At 34.6% G+C, this 16492-nt stretch overlaps 1 protein-coding gene across 4 annotated transcripts in view; it reads left to right on the top strand.

The window, feature by feature from the left end:
- REV3L (REV3 like, DNA directed polymerase zeta catalytic subunit) overlaps nt 1-16492 on the top strand; it is a 174418-nt gene that overhangs the window by 66605 nt on the left and 91321 nt on the right. For all 4 annotated transcript variants that reach the window (XM_049654182.1, XM_049654185.1, XM_049654184.1 and 1 more), the window contains 6 exons: nt 2568-2728; nt 6628-6724; nt 11493-11587; nt 12360-12464; nt 13434-13518; nt 13606-13754. In XM_049654182.1, the coding sequence (XP_049510139.1) occupies nt 2568-2728; nt 6628-6724; nt 11493-11587; nt 12360-12464; nt 13434-13518; nt 13606-13754 (692 nt within the window). The remainder of the gene's footprint in view (nt 1-2567; nt 2729-6627; nt 6725-11492; nt 11588-12359; nt 12465-13433; nt 13519-13605; nt 13755-16492) is intronic.

The raw sequence follows: 16492 nt of genomic DNA, 5'->3' as shown, positions 1-16492 counted from the left end.
ATACAAAACAAAACAAAAACAAAAAAATCACAACAGAATGGTGCCACTGTGAATTCAAGGTCTTCAATTTCACCTGGGCCCTTCCCTGCCCTGCCTTTTTTCTGCTTTTCTCTAATTATCTTACCATTCTCTACCCTCTTTACTCAAATGTTAACCAAGCCTGTCCCAAGGCTTTGCCTCCTACTTCATAGAGAAAATAGAACTCATCAGTCTAGCAAAGTGGTTGTCAAAGTGTGCACTGAGGAGTCCTGAGACCCTTTCAGAGGATGTGCATGGTCAAAATCATTGACCTCCATGTTGTTAAACTTAGTTAACACCTTTTTGTCCTTACCTTTTGAACTTGTGTCATTGTTTATAGTGCCTTAAAATAAGCCCAAGTGTTAAGTTTCTTTGATATAAACTTCCTCTGATTTTCCTCATACCATCTGATCATTCGTATTTATGTCATTTTGTTCCTCTTTGAACATCTGCAGCTGTTCTTGGGGTTGTGTCTTAGGCTTTCATCTTTTCTCTCTGTACTTCCTCCTCACTGTACAGTCTTATCTACTCTCTTGGTTTGTTTTGCCTTTTTTCTTTGTTGATCTTCATGCATTTGACTTCCAGGTATATATCAATAGCCTAAATTTTCTCCAGAGCTCTGGATTAATGGTATCATAGGTTTGTAGTGAGGATTACTTGAGAGTAAGCATTTAAAACACCTAACACAGGGGTGCCTGGGTGGCTCAGTCGGTTAAGCGTCCGACTTCAACTCAGGTCACGATCTCGCAGTCCGTGAGTTCAAGCCCCATGTCAGGCTCTGGGCTGATGGCTCAGAGCCTGGAGCCTGCTTCTGATTCTGTGTCTCTCTCTCTCTCTCTCTCTGCCCCTCCCCCGTTCATGCTCTCTCTCTGTCTCAAAAATAAATAAACGTTAAAAAAAATTTTTTTAAATAAATAAATAAAACACCTAACACTGTGTCCAGTACATAATGCTTAAATAAATATATAATGCTATGTATGTAAATAAAATTATTCTTATCTTCATCTTCATTGTCATTTGTCATTATTTTCATGGAAATATACCTTAATACCTTACTATACCTAAACCCCAGTATGTCTAAAACTGAGTTTATCCTTATTCCTCCTCCAAAAAATTCTGCAAAGAAACATGTTTCCTTCCAGTCCTTTCTCTTCCAATAAATGTGGCACCACCAAGAAATCAAGGCATCATCTTCAACTCCTCTATTCTGCCGCACCCTTCACATCTAGTCAGTCATCAAGGCTTGACCATTTTATTCTTTGTATGTATCCTGAATCAACACATTGCCCTAATCTTTGTTAAAGCCACCATCATTTTAGTTTTCCACAGTAACCTTCTCACTTGTATCTTTAGTACTGTGCGTTCTCTAGGTAACTTGGTCATTTCTCTTTTTCACTCTTCGGAAGCAAATTCTGCTATTTCTTGAGATGTCTTAGTAGTCTGTGCATGATTTGACTTTTCATTACCTCTCTAGCCCATCCCCTCCATAGACACACTCACCACAGCTTCTGTCACTAAGCCACACTCAGTGGTTTCAGTTCTCAAATAAGCCACATTTTCTATTATTTATTTATTTTTTTATTTTTTAATATATGAAATTTACTGTCAAATTGGTTTCCATACAACACCCAGTGCTCATCCCAAAAGGTGCCCTCCTCAATACCCATCTCCCACCCTGCCCTCCCTCCCACCCCCCATCAACCCTCAGTTTGTTCTCAGTTTTTAACAGTCTCTTATGCTTTGGCTCTCTCCCACTCTAACCTCTTTTTTTTTTCTTTCCTTCCCCTCCCCCATGGGTTTCTGTTAAGTTTCTCAGGATCCACATAAAAGTGAAACCATATGGTATCTGTCTTTCTCTGTATGGCTTATTTCACTTAGCATCACACTGTCCAGTTCCATCCATGTTGCTACAAAAGGCCATATTTCATTTTTTCTCATTGCCACGTAGTATTCCATTGTGTATATAAACCACAATTTCTTTATCCATTCATCAGTTGATGGACATTTAGGCTCTTTCCATAATTTGGCTATTGTTGAGAGAAGCCACATTTTCTTATGACCCTTTACATGTGTAATTTAATTTGTGTGAAATACTCTTCCCTTTCTTCACAGAAGTATCTTTAATTCATTAGTCTCTTGCTCAGAGACTTCAGGAAGCCTTTTCAGAAATAACCTCTATACCTTTATCTTATTAATATCCCTTCTGAATGTTTCATGTACTTCAATTCTTTTCTCAGTTTTTAAAAGGAAAAGCTCATATTTTAAAAACTTCTGACATTTTTGTTTTTTAATGTAGTTAGTATTAAGTTGGTTTTAGGAGTCAAAATATTCTTCATCCAAGATTTTTGTCATGTTCTTTCAGAGTGTGCAGCTGACTTTAAAACTTGACTTAAACTTGTAATTTCTAACAAAATATAAATTTCCAGTAAAATTTAAATAAAAAATTTGTGTGCTAATGTGTTTCATTCTCTATAGTAGTGTAATTATTGTTGCACTTAACATTTTAGGAACCATAATTTTAGAATACAACTTTTTTTTTTCTAACTTAGGATATGTGAACTTTTGCAAAGTGGAGCCATAATGAATAAATTTTACCAGCCTCATGAAGCGCATATTCCCTACCTCCTACAGCTGTTCATTGACTACAATCTCTATGGAATGAATTTAATAAATCTGGCTGCTGTCAAGTTCCGAAAAGCAAGAAGGAAAAGTAAGGTTAATTTCTCAAGTTCAAATTAAAGTTTGAGACAAGTGTTAATGTAATTAATGATTTATAAAATAACATACACTTAGAAAATAACTACTGGGTGGATAAAGAATAAAAAAGAAATATGCAGAATGGTATTAGGTTTTATCAGGAAAAGGAATCTCAAAAGAAAATTTTTTGGTAATTGATTGAAGTAGAATTCACATACCATACATCTCACTCATTGAAAATGGACAATTCATTGGCTTAGTATGTTCACACAGTTGTACAACCATCACCACAATCAAATTTAGAACATTTCCAGCACCTCTAAAAGAAAGCCTGTAGTCTTTACTACTATGTTTTACTGGGAAAAAACATTTTTAGATTACATATCTGATAAATTACATGTATCTAGAACATACAAAGAACTCTTTCTTAATAGTAAGAAAAACCCAATTAAAAATGGCCAAGGGGCGCTTGGGTGGCTCAGTCAGTTGAGCATCCAACTCTTGATTTCAGCTCAGGTCATGATCCCAGTGTCGTGGAATTGAGCTCCATGTCAGGCTCCATGTTCAACTTGGAGCCTGCTTAAGATAGTCTCTCTCTTGTGCTCTCTCTCATTCCCCCCCCCCCCCGTCCCTCCCCAACTGCCCCCTCTCCTTCTCTCTCTAAAATTAATTTAATTTAATTTAATTTAAAAATGGCCAAAAGACCTGGACAGATACTTTAGCAAAAAAGATGTAAGGATGGCAAACACATGAAAAGATGATTGTTAACATTATGTATCATTAGGGAAATGCAAATTGACACCACAAAGAGCTTCCACTACATACCTATTAGAATGGCTAAAATCTAAAAACTAGCAATACATGCTGGTAAGGATGTGGAAGGAGAGCAACTCTCCTTCTTTGCTGGTGGGAATGCAAAATAGTGCAACCACTTTGGAATACAGTTTGGCAGTTTCTTATAGTGTTAAACATAGACTTATTAAACATAACATTATAAACATAAACATTCCTTCTCATTTATCCAAGTGATTTAAAAGTTGTATCTGCCCAAGAACCTGTATGCAAATGTTTATAGCAGCTTTATTCATAATTGCTAAAGGTCTAAAGTAACCAAGATGTCCACTTTGTTGTGGACAATGGATAAACTGTGGGCAGTGGATAAACTGTGATGTAACCATACAGTGGAATACTATTTATCAATAAAAAGCATCAAGCTATTGATTCACACAACATTGGTGAGTCTTTAATGCATTTTACTAAGTGAAGGAAGCCTGACACAAAGGGCTACTAATTGTATGATTCCATTCATACAACATTCTGGAAAAGACAAAATGATAGAAATGGAAAGCATATTAATGGTTTCCAGGGATTGGAGGAGAAGGGAGTATTAACTACAGAGCAAATGTACAGAGGAACTTTTAGGGTGAAGGAAGGAATATAGACTGGCATGGGTCTATATATTTATCAAACGCATAGAACTATACCTTCCTTAACCAGATGTTGAAGGTTAACATCCCCAGTGGTGTCCTATATATTGTGTACCCCTCAGATGATGTGATGAGGAGGATACTTCATCTCTGTGATATTCTTTCAAAAACCCATGACCATAGTCTAATGATGAGAAAAACATCAGACAAACTCAGATGGGAGTGAGGAGACGTTCTACAGGTTACCTCTCAAAGCCATGAAAAACAAGGAAAGACTGAGAAATAGACCAGAGGAGACCTAGGGAGACATGATAACTAAATGCAATGTGGTATCCTAGATTGGATCCTGAAACAAAGCAGACAACAGTGGAAAAACTGGTGAAAGTCAAATATAATGTCTAGTCTAGTTAAATATTAATGTACCGGTGTCAGTTTCTTTATTTTGATATAGGTACTGTGGTAATGTAAAATGCTAACAGTAGGAGAGACCTGGTAAACAATGTATGGAAACTCATACTATCCTTGCAATTTTTCTGTAAATGTAAAATTATTCCAAAATAAAAAGGTTAATGGGAGAAAAAAAGAATATAACAGGTTGGTTATCAGTATCAAATATAGATGAGAGTTCAAGTAGGATTGAGGATTGGAAAAGATTATAGACCGTGAACAGTAGGCGTTTATAGGAAAAGGAAGTAATTTTCATGAAAGTTTGTTTCCAGTAGGTAAAAAGTGTGAGAAAAATTTGAATTCTCAAATATATGTAAGACATTTATTTCAGTTACTGAAGTTAGATGAGTATTAGAATGTTAATTGGAAGGAATTTTTTTCAAAATATGGAAAATTTTTACAACGCAGAAATACATTAAATTTAGTTGGGGGAAATTAAAAGGAAAATTGCTGTGAGTATGATGAAATAAAATTTATATCTTAATTCATTATGCTAAATAGCCCTCAGGTTTTTGTTTGCTTTATTTTGCTTGTTTTGTATAAAAGATTATAGTGAAATCACGGGAAGAATAAGTGAATCACTTTTTGTATTTCATGTTTCTCAGACACCATTAAACTGACAGTAAACTTCTTGTTAAAACTTAATTCCTACATATTACATGTATATATGCATAATTCAACATTTTTATCTTATAAGACAAGTTATCCTAGTACATAATGTAGTCTTACTTTTGAAAATGGAGTAAATTCAAAAGTGAAAAAGATGTAGAAATTTTAATAGTATATATGCATATACAATTTTTCTCTCAGTACTTCAGTTATATGATCATGTGTCAGATGAACTGGAAATGGTGCTAATTACTACAGTTGTTAAGGTGAAGTATGTAAAGTAAATAGAGTATTTTGAGCACATAGAGGCATTTTATATTTTTTACCATCCATAGTTGAAAAATTATAATAATATATATATTTAAATTAGGGAGTTTCCCTGTTCTTTAGGGAAATATGCTAAAACAACGCATAAGAAGTGTAGGTAAGATATGAATTTTTTATGATGTTATCAGTAACTCTGAATCAGTAAACTTGTATAGACTCTTTATTCACATAAATTTATTAGAAAATAATATTTATGGTAATGTACAACTCTACAAAGTAATTTCATATTAATGCCCTAGCCACCTAATAGCAAAGCCTTTAAAAACTTCTGAAGATATGTAGAATCAGTTTCATGTTTTGGCATATGTTTTGCTGAAATAGCAAAGATGGTAATACCTAATCTCAGTCTTAATTACACCATTTTGTGATCAAGCTAAACAAATAAGAAAAAGTATTAAATTTAGGTGGATTAGAAAATTGCAAATTTAGTGTCTTTCTCAATGGTAGGATTCTTTCTATGCTACTCATTTATGCTTTCTCTTAGAATTTAAATTCCCACAAGAGATCGCAAAACAGTTGCTAAAATTTAGAGAATACTTTTCAAAGCATGACCCCAGGACTCAGTTCCTGAAACTTAGACAACTAAGCAAACGTGCATTGTCCCCTTCTACTGGTGGTCAAATTGTATTTGCATTTCCACTCACTGTTAACTGCCATCACTTCTGGAATGCGTTGCATATTTTCTCTTTGTTCAAGGATTAGTATTAAAGTATGTTTTGAATTTTATCTGGAATTTGAATTCCATTAGAATTTTAGTTTAGACTCATACAGAATACCCTAGGAATTTAAAGTCTATAAACAATCTTAACTCTTCATGATTTTCAAAATGAGATTTTAATCCTACCACAATAGCACATTTAAATGTATCATACTAGTATGTAAGCATTGTAGCTGTTTCTCTTTCATATCGATATTAGAAATACTTTCTTCCCCTTTTACTTTAGAGCCACTATTCTCAACTGTACATATGTGTTCCTGTGTGTGTATGAATTTTAAGGACACAATTGTAGGAACTAGTCATGTTTATATATTATTTTACTTAAAGGGTATTTATATGCAAGTTAAAAGTAGAACTTATCTTCTTTTACCTTTCTGTTCCTAGGTGATTCGATGCGTACAACTGGATCTTGCAAGGATCAGCTACCAGGAAATTCTCTTACTGGTACTTTATTTCGGTGGGAAGAAGATGAAATACCAAGGTTAGTTAATGTTGTAAAGGGAAAAAAACCTATTTGTGTATATCCTACTGTATTCAAAACTCAGTGGTTATTATAATTTAATTTTAATCTTCATTTTTTTAATCGATAAGCTTGTCAGAGAAGCACATCTCAACATTAGTGTATTACATGGAATCACAGATCACGGATTTTATTTTTATTTTATGTTTTTTTCTTTTTATTTTCTTTTTTATTTTTTTAAACTTACATCCAAATTGTTAGCATATAGTAAAACAGTGGTTTCAGTAGATTTCTTAGTGCCCCTTACCCACTTAGCCCATCTCCCCCTCCCACAACCCTTCCTATAACCCTCAGTTTGCTCTCCATATTTATGAGTCTCTTTTGTTTTGCCCCCCTCCTTGTTTTTATATTATTTTTGTTTCCCTTCCCTCTTATGTTCATCTGTTTTGTCTCAAATTCCTCATATGAGTGAAGTTGTATGATTTTTGTCTTTCTCTGACTAATTTCACTTAGCATAATACCTTTCAGTTCCATCCATATAGTTGCGAATGGCAAGATGTCGTTCTTTTTGATTGCCGAGTAATACTCCATTGTGTGTGTGTGTGTGTGTGTGTGTGTGTGTGTGTGTGTGTGTGTGTGTGTGTGTATACCACATCTTTATCCATTCATCCATCGATGGACATTTGGGTTCTTTGCACACTTTGGCTATTGTTGATAGTGCTGCTATAAACATGGGGGTGCATATGTCCCTTTGAAACAGCACACCTGTATCCCGTGGCTAAATGCCTAGAAGTGCAATTGCTGGGTCATAGGGTAGTTCTATTTTTAGTTTTTTGAGGAACCTCCATTCTGTTTTCCGGAGTGGCTGCACCAGCTTGCATTCCCATACTTTTATTTTTTTTATATTAAATATAATTTATTGTCAAATTGGTTTCCATACAACACCCAGTGCTCATCCCAACAGGTGCCCTCCTCAATGCCCATCACCAGCTTTCCCCTCTCCCCCACCCCCCATCAACCCTCAGTTCGTCCCTCAGTATTTAAGAGACTCTTATCGTTTGCCTCCCTCCCTCTCTATAACTTTTTTTTTCCCCTTTCCTTTCCCCCATGGTCTTCTGTTAAATTTCTCAGTGGAATCAGATTTTAAACACTGACCTTGAAAATAGGATGAAAATGGGCCTAGTTATTACCTAATTAATAAAAGTAATTGGGTATAAATTTTTATACTTCTTTCCAACATATGTCTTCATTATGCATTCTGAATTGATATGCTATGACTTGTCAAATAAAAATCACATGATAAAATAACAATTTAAAATCTAAGAAGCAAATATTTTTGAAAAAATAACCCCCAAATTTCTAAATGTTTTTATGGAAAAAAGTGGGTTGACATACTACTATATATGAATAAGTAATTTGCCATTTTTTTTAATGTTTATTCATTTATTTTGAGAGAGAGTCTACACGGGGAGTGGCAGAGAGAGAATCCCATGCAGGTTCCATGCTGTTAGCCTGATGCGGGGCACTGTGCTGTCAGCGCAGAGTCTGATACGGAAGTTAAGAAAGAATCTCATCAAGGGCACCTGAATGGCTCAGTCGGTTAAAACGTCCAACTTCAGCTTAGATCGTGATCTTGTGGCTCCTTAGTTCAAGCCCCACATTGGGCTCTGTGCTGACAGCCTTAGAGCCTGGAGCCTGCTTCGGATTCTGTGTCTCCCTCTCTCTCTGCGCCTCCCCTGCATGTGCGTGCGCTCTCTCTCTGTCTCAAAAATAAACATTAAAAAAACAGAAGATGTCTAAGAAAGAATCTCATTAAATAATGATAGAAACACATTGTTTAGTGACAGAAATATTGTGCCAGAATAAAACTTCAAGGACTTCAAAGTGAAATGACACCCTACCTCTTGATTGACCTTGACAAGTATCAGGACTTTTTGACAAACATGCACACACACTTACACATATGCATACATGTGTACTTCTTGGTTCCTTCTCAGATACGGCAGAAGTATTTTTTAATCAGATTGAAATGGCATAATTTCTTTTCACATCAAATTCAAGTTCTAATCAGTCCAGACCAAATTGATCAACAAGCAACTTGCTTTCTTCATTTTTTTATGCCTGTGATACAGTTTCTCTATCTCTCTGAAATTGGAATACATCAACTTGACTCAAAATTTTACCTATTCACTAGAGCCCTTGATTTTCAGAGTTCTATATTTTTAATAACTTGTTTTTGCATGATCAAATAAGACCAGAGTTTATTAGCATTTGAAATCTTTTTGTAAGCAAACTATCTTTCTAGCTAGGTCATAGTAAAGCTTTATTGGTTAGAAGTAAGTTTGGGGAGACCCTACATGTTATAATGAAAAGTTTACATTTTAAAATGTTTTTAAAAGAAACCTATTTTATTACTTTTAACGAATGACAACTTATTAGCAAAGATATGTGTAGGCAAACTAGTGAAATTAGACAAGGTATTCAGAATTAAAATCTGTAATAAATACAGTATAGCTATATATTTTTGTCTCAGATTATCCCATATTTTTGTATTTTGGAGATGCTTACATTGTAATAAACATGAAAATCCATTATTTCATCAAGTACAAGTAACATAATGTCAAAAAATTTTACTATAAATCAGTACTCTTTAGATTTTTATCAGTCTCATTTCTGTCCCCAGTGCTGCTAGCACCATCTTGCTGGGTGCCTTTTTTTTTTTTTTTTTTAACAAATATTTTATATTCCTTCACAAACATTATTACAAGGACTATGACAAATAGCAGCAAACTCATAAGAGATGGGAGTGCTGAGTTAGCAGTTCTACTAAGCCTACTTGTTAACTCATTATAAATTACCACATATCATGGACCTTCAGAGTCATTTGCCAGAGTGTTGAATCTACACATGTCAAGTATGCTGAAGTAATCTCAACCCTGACTGCACATCAGTTGATCAAAAGAGACGTTTTAAATTGTAGATGTCTGAGCTCCACCCTAAGTGATTCTAATTAGTAGGTCTGTTGTGTTAAGCTAGGAACAGAAATGTTCAGAGAGGCACAATTGTCTAGTTACTGTCATATTACTTATCTATTTTTCATGACTGTAATGAATTGTTTATATGTATTTGCTGACTCAAATTTTTACTTGTGGTGTTTTATCTACAGGAGACATTTTTAATTGTGCAAACTATTTCCTTTCCCTAGGAACACTTCCTATTCTGAATGTCTAAAGTAGTTTTGTAATAAGGGCAAGAAATAGTTATAAATTTCTACTATGAGATTGCATTTTGTGATGTTATTGTTACCCTCCTTTATCACGGATGTGCTACTCCTGGAAAATTCACTCTTGAAATTTACAATATAATTCTTCCAAAAATTGTGAAACTTTTTGATATAAGGAAAAAACTGTTGACTAAAAACTATTTTATCTACTACTTTAATTCATGGCAAAACTTATGTCATTAAATTATATGAATAAAAAAGACAAGCTACATTGAGAATTATTTTTTCTAAAAGTAAAAAGGGATATATTGTGATAGGTTGGCTAATATGTCCCTTCTGTATCAATGGTAAAAAGATATGTGTGTGTGTTTTATCTACATGTATATATGTATATACATACAGATTTATTTGAACTATAACAATTCTGTGGTTAAACAAATTTCTAAAGTTTCGTCAGATTTCTTGAGGGATAGACAACGGAAAATGAGGTTTTGCTAATATGTTTCTCTTAAAACATAAAAAAAAAATCTTTCAAATAAAAATGTTAATCAAATCTGCTTTCTAGTAAAAGTTCTCCTTTTCATTTGGGGTCTGTATTAGTAGAAGATCTAAATTTTGGAATGAGTAAACTGGTATCCACATTAGATGTATATTCATTCCTTCAAGCAGGGACATATATATGGTGTCTTCCTGATTTTATTTATTTTTTTTGTTTGTGGCTCTGAAAAACAAAATGCTTTTGAGTCACACAGCATTAATGGGGAATAATCCTCTGCATTATTACAATTATTACAGCTATACAATTATTACAATTATTGTTACAATTATTATTACAATTATGACAATTTTGTCATAAAAATTAATGACCTCATGGTATCACCACTTCTCTTAGCCATGATCCCATTGTTGAACTCCTGTGATTTCTCAGTTTGCAGTTATAGAGACTTTTAAAGCATTCCTCAGCTCAGCAGTAGTTGAGGGCAGGGAGAACAGTATCATCTGCTCACTTTTCAGTATGTCACTTCCCCTGATCTCTTGTAGCATACTCTGTCCTCATTTTTAACAACTGTCTGTGATTGCTAAGAAAGATGTCTCTGGGCAAGTGATTTTGCATATGTATATGGTTTTTGATGTATCCCTCTGTTGTCCCTCTGTTATCTAATCCCATTCTACCCTGAATATGACTCACATGCTAAAACATTGTACATTCTTTATGTATAAAATATAATGAACCAAAATATGTAAAATATACTGCAAAAGTATCTCAACAGAGCAGGTTTTGTATTTTTCTCTTCCTGTTTTTTATTTATATGTACACACAGAGTATCAGTTGGGTCATGAATAATTGTGACTAAACATGAAAGTTCTATAAGCAAAGTCTTCAGAAAATTTGCTCTTATGTGGTTATTATATATGTATATTTATTTAATCTGTTATTTTATTATTTTTTTTTAAATAATCTTGTGCCCAACTTGGGGCTCCAAGATCAAGAGTTGCATGCTCCACCAATTGAGCTGGCCAGGCACCCCTAATTATTATATTTTTTTAATAATCTTTTTAATACAGCTCTTTAATACTGGAAGGTGTTGAACCACGGAGTACATGTGAATTAGAAGTGGATGCTGTCGCTGCTGATATCTTAAATCGGCTAGACATTGAAGGTATATGCACAATTAATGTGTTTGTATTTTTTTTTTAAGTTTATTTATTTATTTGGGGGTCGGGGGGAGGGAAGAAGGGCGGAGAGAGAATCCCAAGCAGGCTGTGCACTGTGCAGAGTGCAGAGCCCAACATGAAGCTCGAACTCACAAACCATGAGATCATGACCTGAGCCAAAATCAAGAGACACTTAACCAACTGAGCAACCTAGGCGCCCCTATATGTTTTTATTTTTAAAATTTAATGACTAAAGTACAGTGGGAAAAGTAGGGAAGAAAACATTAGTAGAGAAGTAACATGTTACAGAAGGAGGATGCAAAATGTTATGAAGATTTCTTAACCTCTGATGAGATGGTCATTATTTTTTCATTAATATTTTCATTCATGTGAGTATGTTTGCATAGACATAAGCCTAAAGTAAGTGTGACACTAAATACATTAGCCATCATTAAAGAATTTAATATACTCTGTCTTTTAAACTTACAATTTTCAGTTTATATAAAAGGGAGGGGACTCTTAGGTATATTGGCTGTCATCAGATATTTTGGTCTTATTCACCACTTGCTGGGTTTTGGGGAGCCAGTAGGAGGAAAACAAAAAGGAGTAATAAATGTAGGTTGGGTAGTTTGGTCATTATGTTACACAAAACAGGTAAATGGTTGTTTTTGTTTTTTTTTAAGTCAGTACTTATTTTTTTAAAGTTTGAGTTTCTTTTTTTGAGCAAGTATTTTTTACTTTGACCCTTGTCGTATTGAAGTATTGTTGTAATTATAGCTCAAATTGGTGGAAACCCTGGTCTCCAGGCCATATGGGAAGATGAAAAGCAACGGCGAAGAAACAGAAATGAAACTTCTCAAATTAGCCAACCCGAATCACAAGGTATAAACCTAATAGTATTCTGGTGACATTTTTTTTTTTACACCAGATATTCTAATGGAAAAGTTTAAGCCATTGAGTTTTTACCTTAACATTAAATTTTACTTTTCAAATTACCTTTCTGTTCTGTATATTTTTTCCTATTGTCATTGCTCTGAACTGTAATTCTTTATCTCCCAGGTGTCATTCATTGTTCTCTCCTTCTATCCGCCCCTGCCCGCCCAAGAATTGGCATCCTCATTGTCCTTGGTTTTCACCTTACCTCTTGCCCCACCTCTTTGCTCCTTTTTTATTTTCTAGTATATTCTAGCCTTTTGTATTTCCAAATGAGCCAGAATACTCACAGAAGATCATGGGTCCCAACTTAGAGACACCACACTATTTTGTTCATATAAACTCCCACTTTAATCATCTTATACAGCTTTGAAGAAAATACTCATTTTATATATTCTACAAAAAGAATTTGAGGGCTTACATAAATGCCATGTACACAACAAAAATTTTTAAATAAAAGTAAAAGAATAAAAGACCTAATTCAGAAGGTAAATATATTTGTAATATAGCAGTAAGCATACATTGAAGTCCAATTAAAATTTTTATTATGTCTTGGGCACTAAAAATGCTGTGGTAAATTTTGAATGCCTTCTAAAATAGAACTATTATATTTTACAGGGTAGAAGTTTCTAGGTTCAGAGTGTGCAATACATTTATAGGTACAGAACAGTGTTTTTGTTTTAGATTTAAGTTATAATTATAGAACTTAATCTTGAACTGACTTTAAGTGCTTAATTTTATAGCTTCATTAACAACCATTTCTCTTTTGTTTGCTGTTATGGTAGAACTACTTTTAGGTGGTATTATGTGTGTCAAGAGAAAGATAAGAAATTGTTACCATTTTAAAAGCTACTCTAAGAAAAAGGAAAATATGTCATTCGTTATCTACATTTTTTAATGCACTTTTGAAATTCAAAGATCGCAGGTTTGTGCCAGCAACAGAAAGTGAAAAAATTTTTCAGAAGAGACTTCAGGAAATTCTCAAACAGAATGATTTCTCTGTGTAAGTCGTTATTTATTATAGATCTCAAAACTAATTTTATTGCTTTGTTATCTAGTTTGTTATAAAGGATATGTTTTAATTAACCAGAACATTATCAGGATCTGTGGACTACAGCGATGGATCTCAGGAGTTCTCTGCTGAGTTAACATTGCACTCTGAAGTTCTGTCTCCTGATATTCTTCAGTGTACGCCAGCTAATCTGGTAGAAGTCCACAAAGATACAGAGTTGAGCAAAGGTGAGGTTTTCACGTATGCAGAAAATACTATAATAGACATCTGTATATCTGGCACGGTTAATATTACTACTTGGTTGAATTAGCTAAGTTTCTCCCATTCCTTTACCTTTTCTTGATCTCTAGATGTAAGCACTATTCTAAGTTGGTGTAAACTGTTCCCATATATGATTTTATATTTTCTTATATATGTAAGTCCATGATATATACTGTTATTTTATATTTAAAATCTTACATAAAATAGGGTCCTACTTGGCATAAAGTAAGCAACTTGCTTTTTTCATTCGACATAGTTTTTTATTAATTGAGGTATAATTTGTATAATATAATATGCACTCATTCAAGGTGTACAATTGATTGATTTATCGGAAGTTTATAGAGCTGTGCAGGCATCCCCATAATTCCATTTTAGAACACCTGCTTCACCTCAGAGGATTCCTTGTGTCCATTTGCAGTCATATCCGTTCTCATCTCCAACCCCAAGTAACCTCTAATCCACTTTCTTGTCTCAAGATCTGCCTTTTCTGGGTGTATCATATAAATGAAATCCTACAATATGTGATCTTTTGTGTCTTCTTTCATTTAGCTTAATGTTTCAGGTTCATCTGTATTGTAGTATCTATCAATATTTCTTTCCTTTTTATTGCCGGATAGTATTTCATTGTATGGATATACCATATTTTGTTAATTCAGTCATCAGTTGATTGATATTTGAGTTATTTTCACTTTTTGGCTCTTAATGCTGACGTGAACACTTGTATGTAGGTGTTTGTGTGGATGTAGTGTTTTCATTTCTCTCGAGAGACACCAAGTAGTGGAATTGCTGGCTCATTTGGTGAACTTGTATTTAACTTTTGCATAAACTACAAAACTGTTTTCCACAGTGATTACACTGGTTTACATTTCCTCCATCAGTATGTGAAGGTTCCAATGATCCTGCATCCTCACTAACACTTGTTATTTGTCTTTTTTTGTATAGCCATTCTAGTGTGTGAAATGGCATCTCATTATGGCTTTAATTATCATTTCCCTCATCACTAATGATGTTGAGTATCTTTTATGTCAACATATTACAACTTTGATCTATCTTTGTTCATACATGTTTCTAGTTCACTCACTTCAGCTGCTGATTAGTGTTCCTTTGTATGACCAAACAAGTTTATTAGCCCTCTACAACTATTAGATGATTTTCACTTTTGCACTGTTATTAATAGTGTTATTTCTGTCATTTTGTGGCTGTATGCAAGAGTGTCTCTATAGAAGACATATAGAAGTGTAATTTGCCAGGTCTTAGGGTATATGTACTCTACCTAGATAGCATATGTTCTAATAGAGTTTCTGTAAAAATGTAGTTAGCTTATACACAGTTGGTAAATAAAAGAATAATCAAAGTTTTATTCCATAGTCACATTGTTTCATATGCAGTTTTTCTAAGCAAGGGAGCCAGAGTAGCAGGAGTAAAATTACAGCTTTAAGCAGTAATAGAAAAGCCTCTTTTATACTGCCTCATTAGCAGCAGAGGCTCTTTTGACCATATATATTTTTAAAGACTTTATTTTATTTATTTCTTGAGAGGAGGAGAGGGATAGGGAGAGAGCGCAGAGTCCAACATGGAGCTCAATCTCATGACCCTGAGATCATGACCTTAGGCAAAATCAAGAGCCAGACACCTAACTGACTGAGCCATCCAGGCACCCCTCTTGACCATATTAAACTACAATTCAAAATGAGCATCTACACTCAGGGCTTCCCCCTCCCTAAGAGATGCATCCCAGCATTGTGCAATCTCTGACTCATGGCAAGTTACACCTGAGATCTCTTGAGCTCCCCTTAATGGCAGCCTACTGGCTCAGAGTTCTGCTTGCATTTGCTTTCCTTAGCATCTGCCAGCCGCACTCTAATAAAAAATGTACCCAGCATTTCCATACTGTTATTTTCAGAGCATTTTAATATCCACTAAGACAGCTTCTAGCCACACTGGGCTGATCAGAGTTATCTCCTTGGGTGCCAGTTATTGGAATTTGTTAGTGCTGTGGTTACAAAGTTGCATTGGTTTTGCCTTAACCTTTCCACCCATAAGCTCTGTTATTTTTAGAGCTCCATTTTTCAGATTTCAAAGTATGTTAACAATAAAAACATCATTATAGTAGTAATGCCATATTACAAAAATTAGTCTGTAAAATGATTATATCTAAGTTTAAATTCCCACAATGTATTAGAGCTTATATTTAAATTCTTTCATTTATTTTGAGAGAGAGAGAGAGAGAGGAGAGAGAGAATCCCAAGCGGGCCCCATGCACAGACCCACCTGATACAGGGCTCAAACTCACAGACCATGAGAGCATGACCTGAGCCAAGATCAAGAGTCAGACACTTAACTGACTAAGCCACCCAGGCACCCCTAGAGCTTATATTTAAAATTTTTTGGGGCGCCTGGGTGGCTCAGTCGTTTGAGCGTCTGACTTCAGCTCAGGTCATGATCTTGCGGTCCGTGAGTTCGAGCCCCGCGTCGGGCTCTGTGCTGACCGCTCAGAGCCTGGAGCCTGTTTCGGATTCTGTGTCTCCCTCTCTCTCTGACCCTCCCCCATTCATGCTCTCTCTCTGTCTCAAAAATAAATAAACGTTAAAAAATGTTTTCTTTTTGCCATTCTGATTCTTTGAAATGGAATCTTCTTAGTTTAATTTGCATGTCCTGATTGCTAATAACTTTGAGCATTTGTGTTTTTTATCTGAGAATTGCT

The sequence above is a fragment of the Panthera uncia genome (genome assembly GCF_023721935.1).
Source record: "Panthera uncia isolate 11264 chromosome B2 unlocalized genomic scaffold, Puncia_PCG_1.0 HiC_scaffold_24, whole genome shotgun sequence".
In the NCBI taxonomy this organism is placed as follows: domain Eukaryota; kingdom Metazoa; phylum Chordata; class Mammalia; order Carnivora; family Felidae; genus Panthera; species Panthera uncia.
The sequence above is the reverse complement of the archived record's forward strand: the minus strand, read 5'-3'. Positions and strand labels throughout refer to the sequence as shown.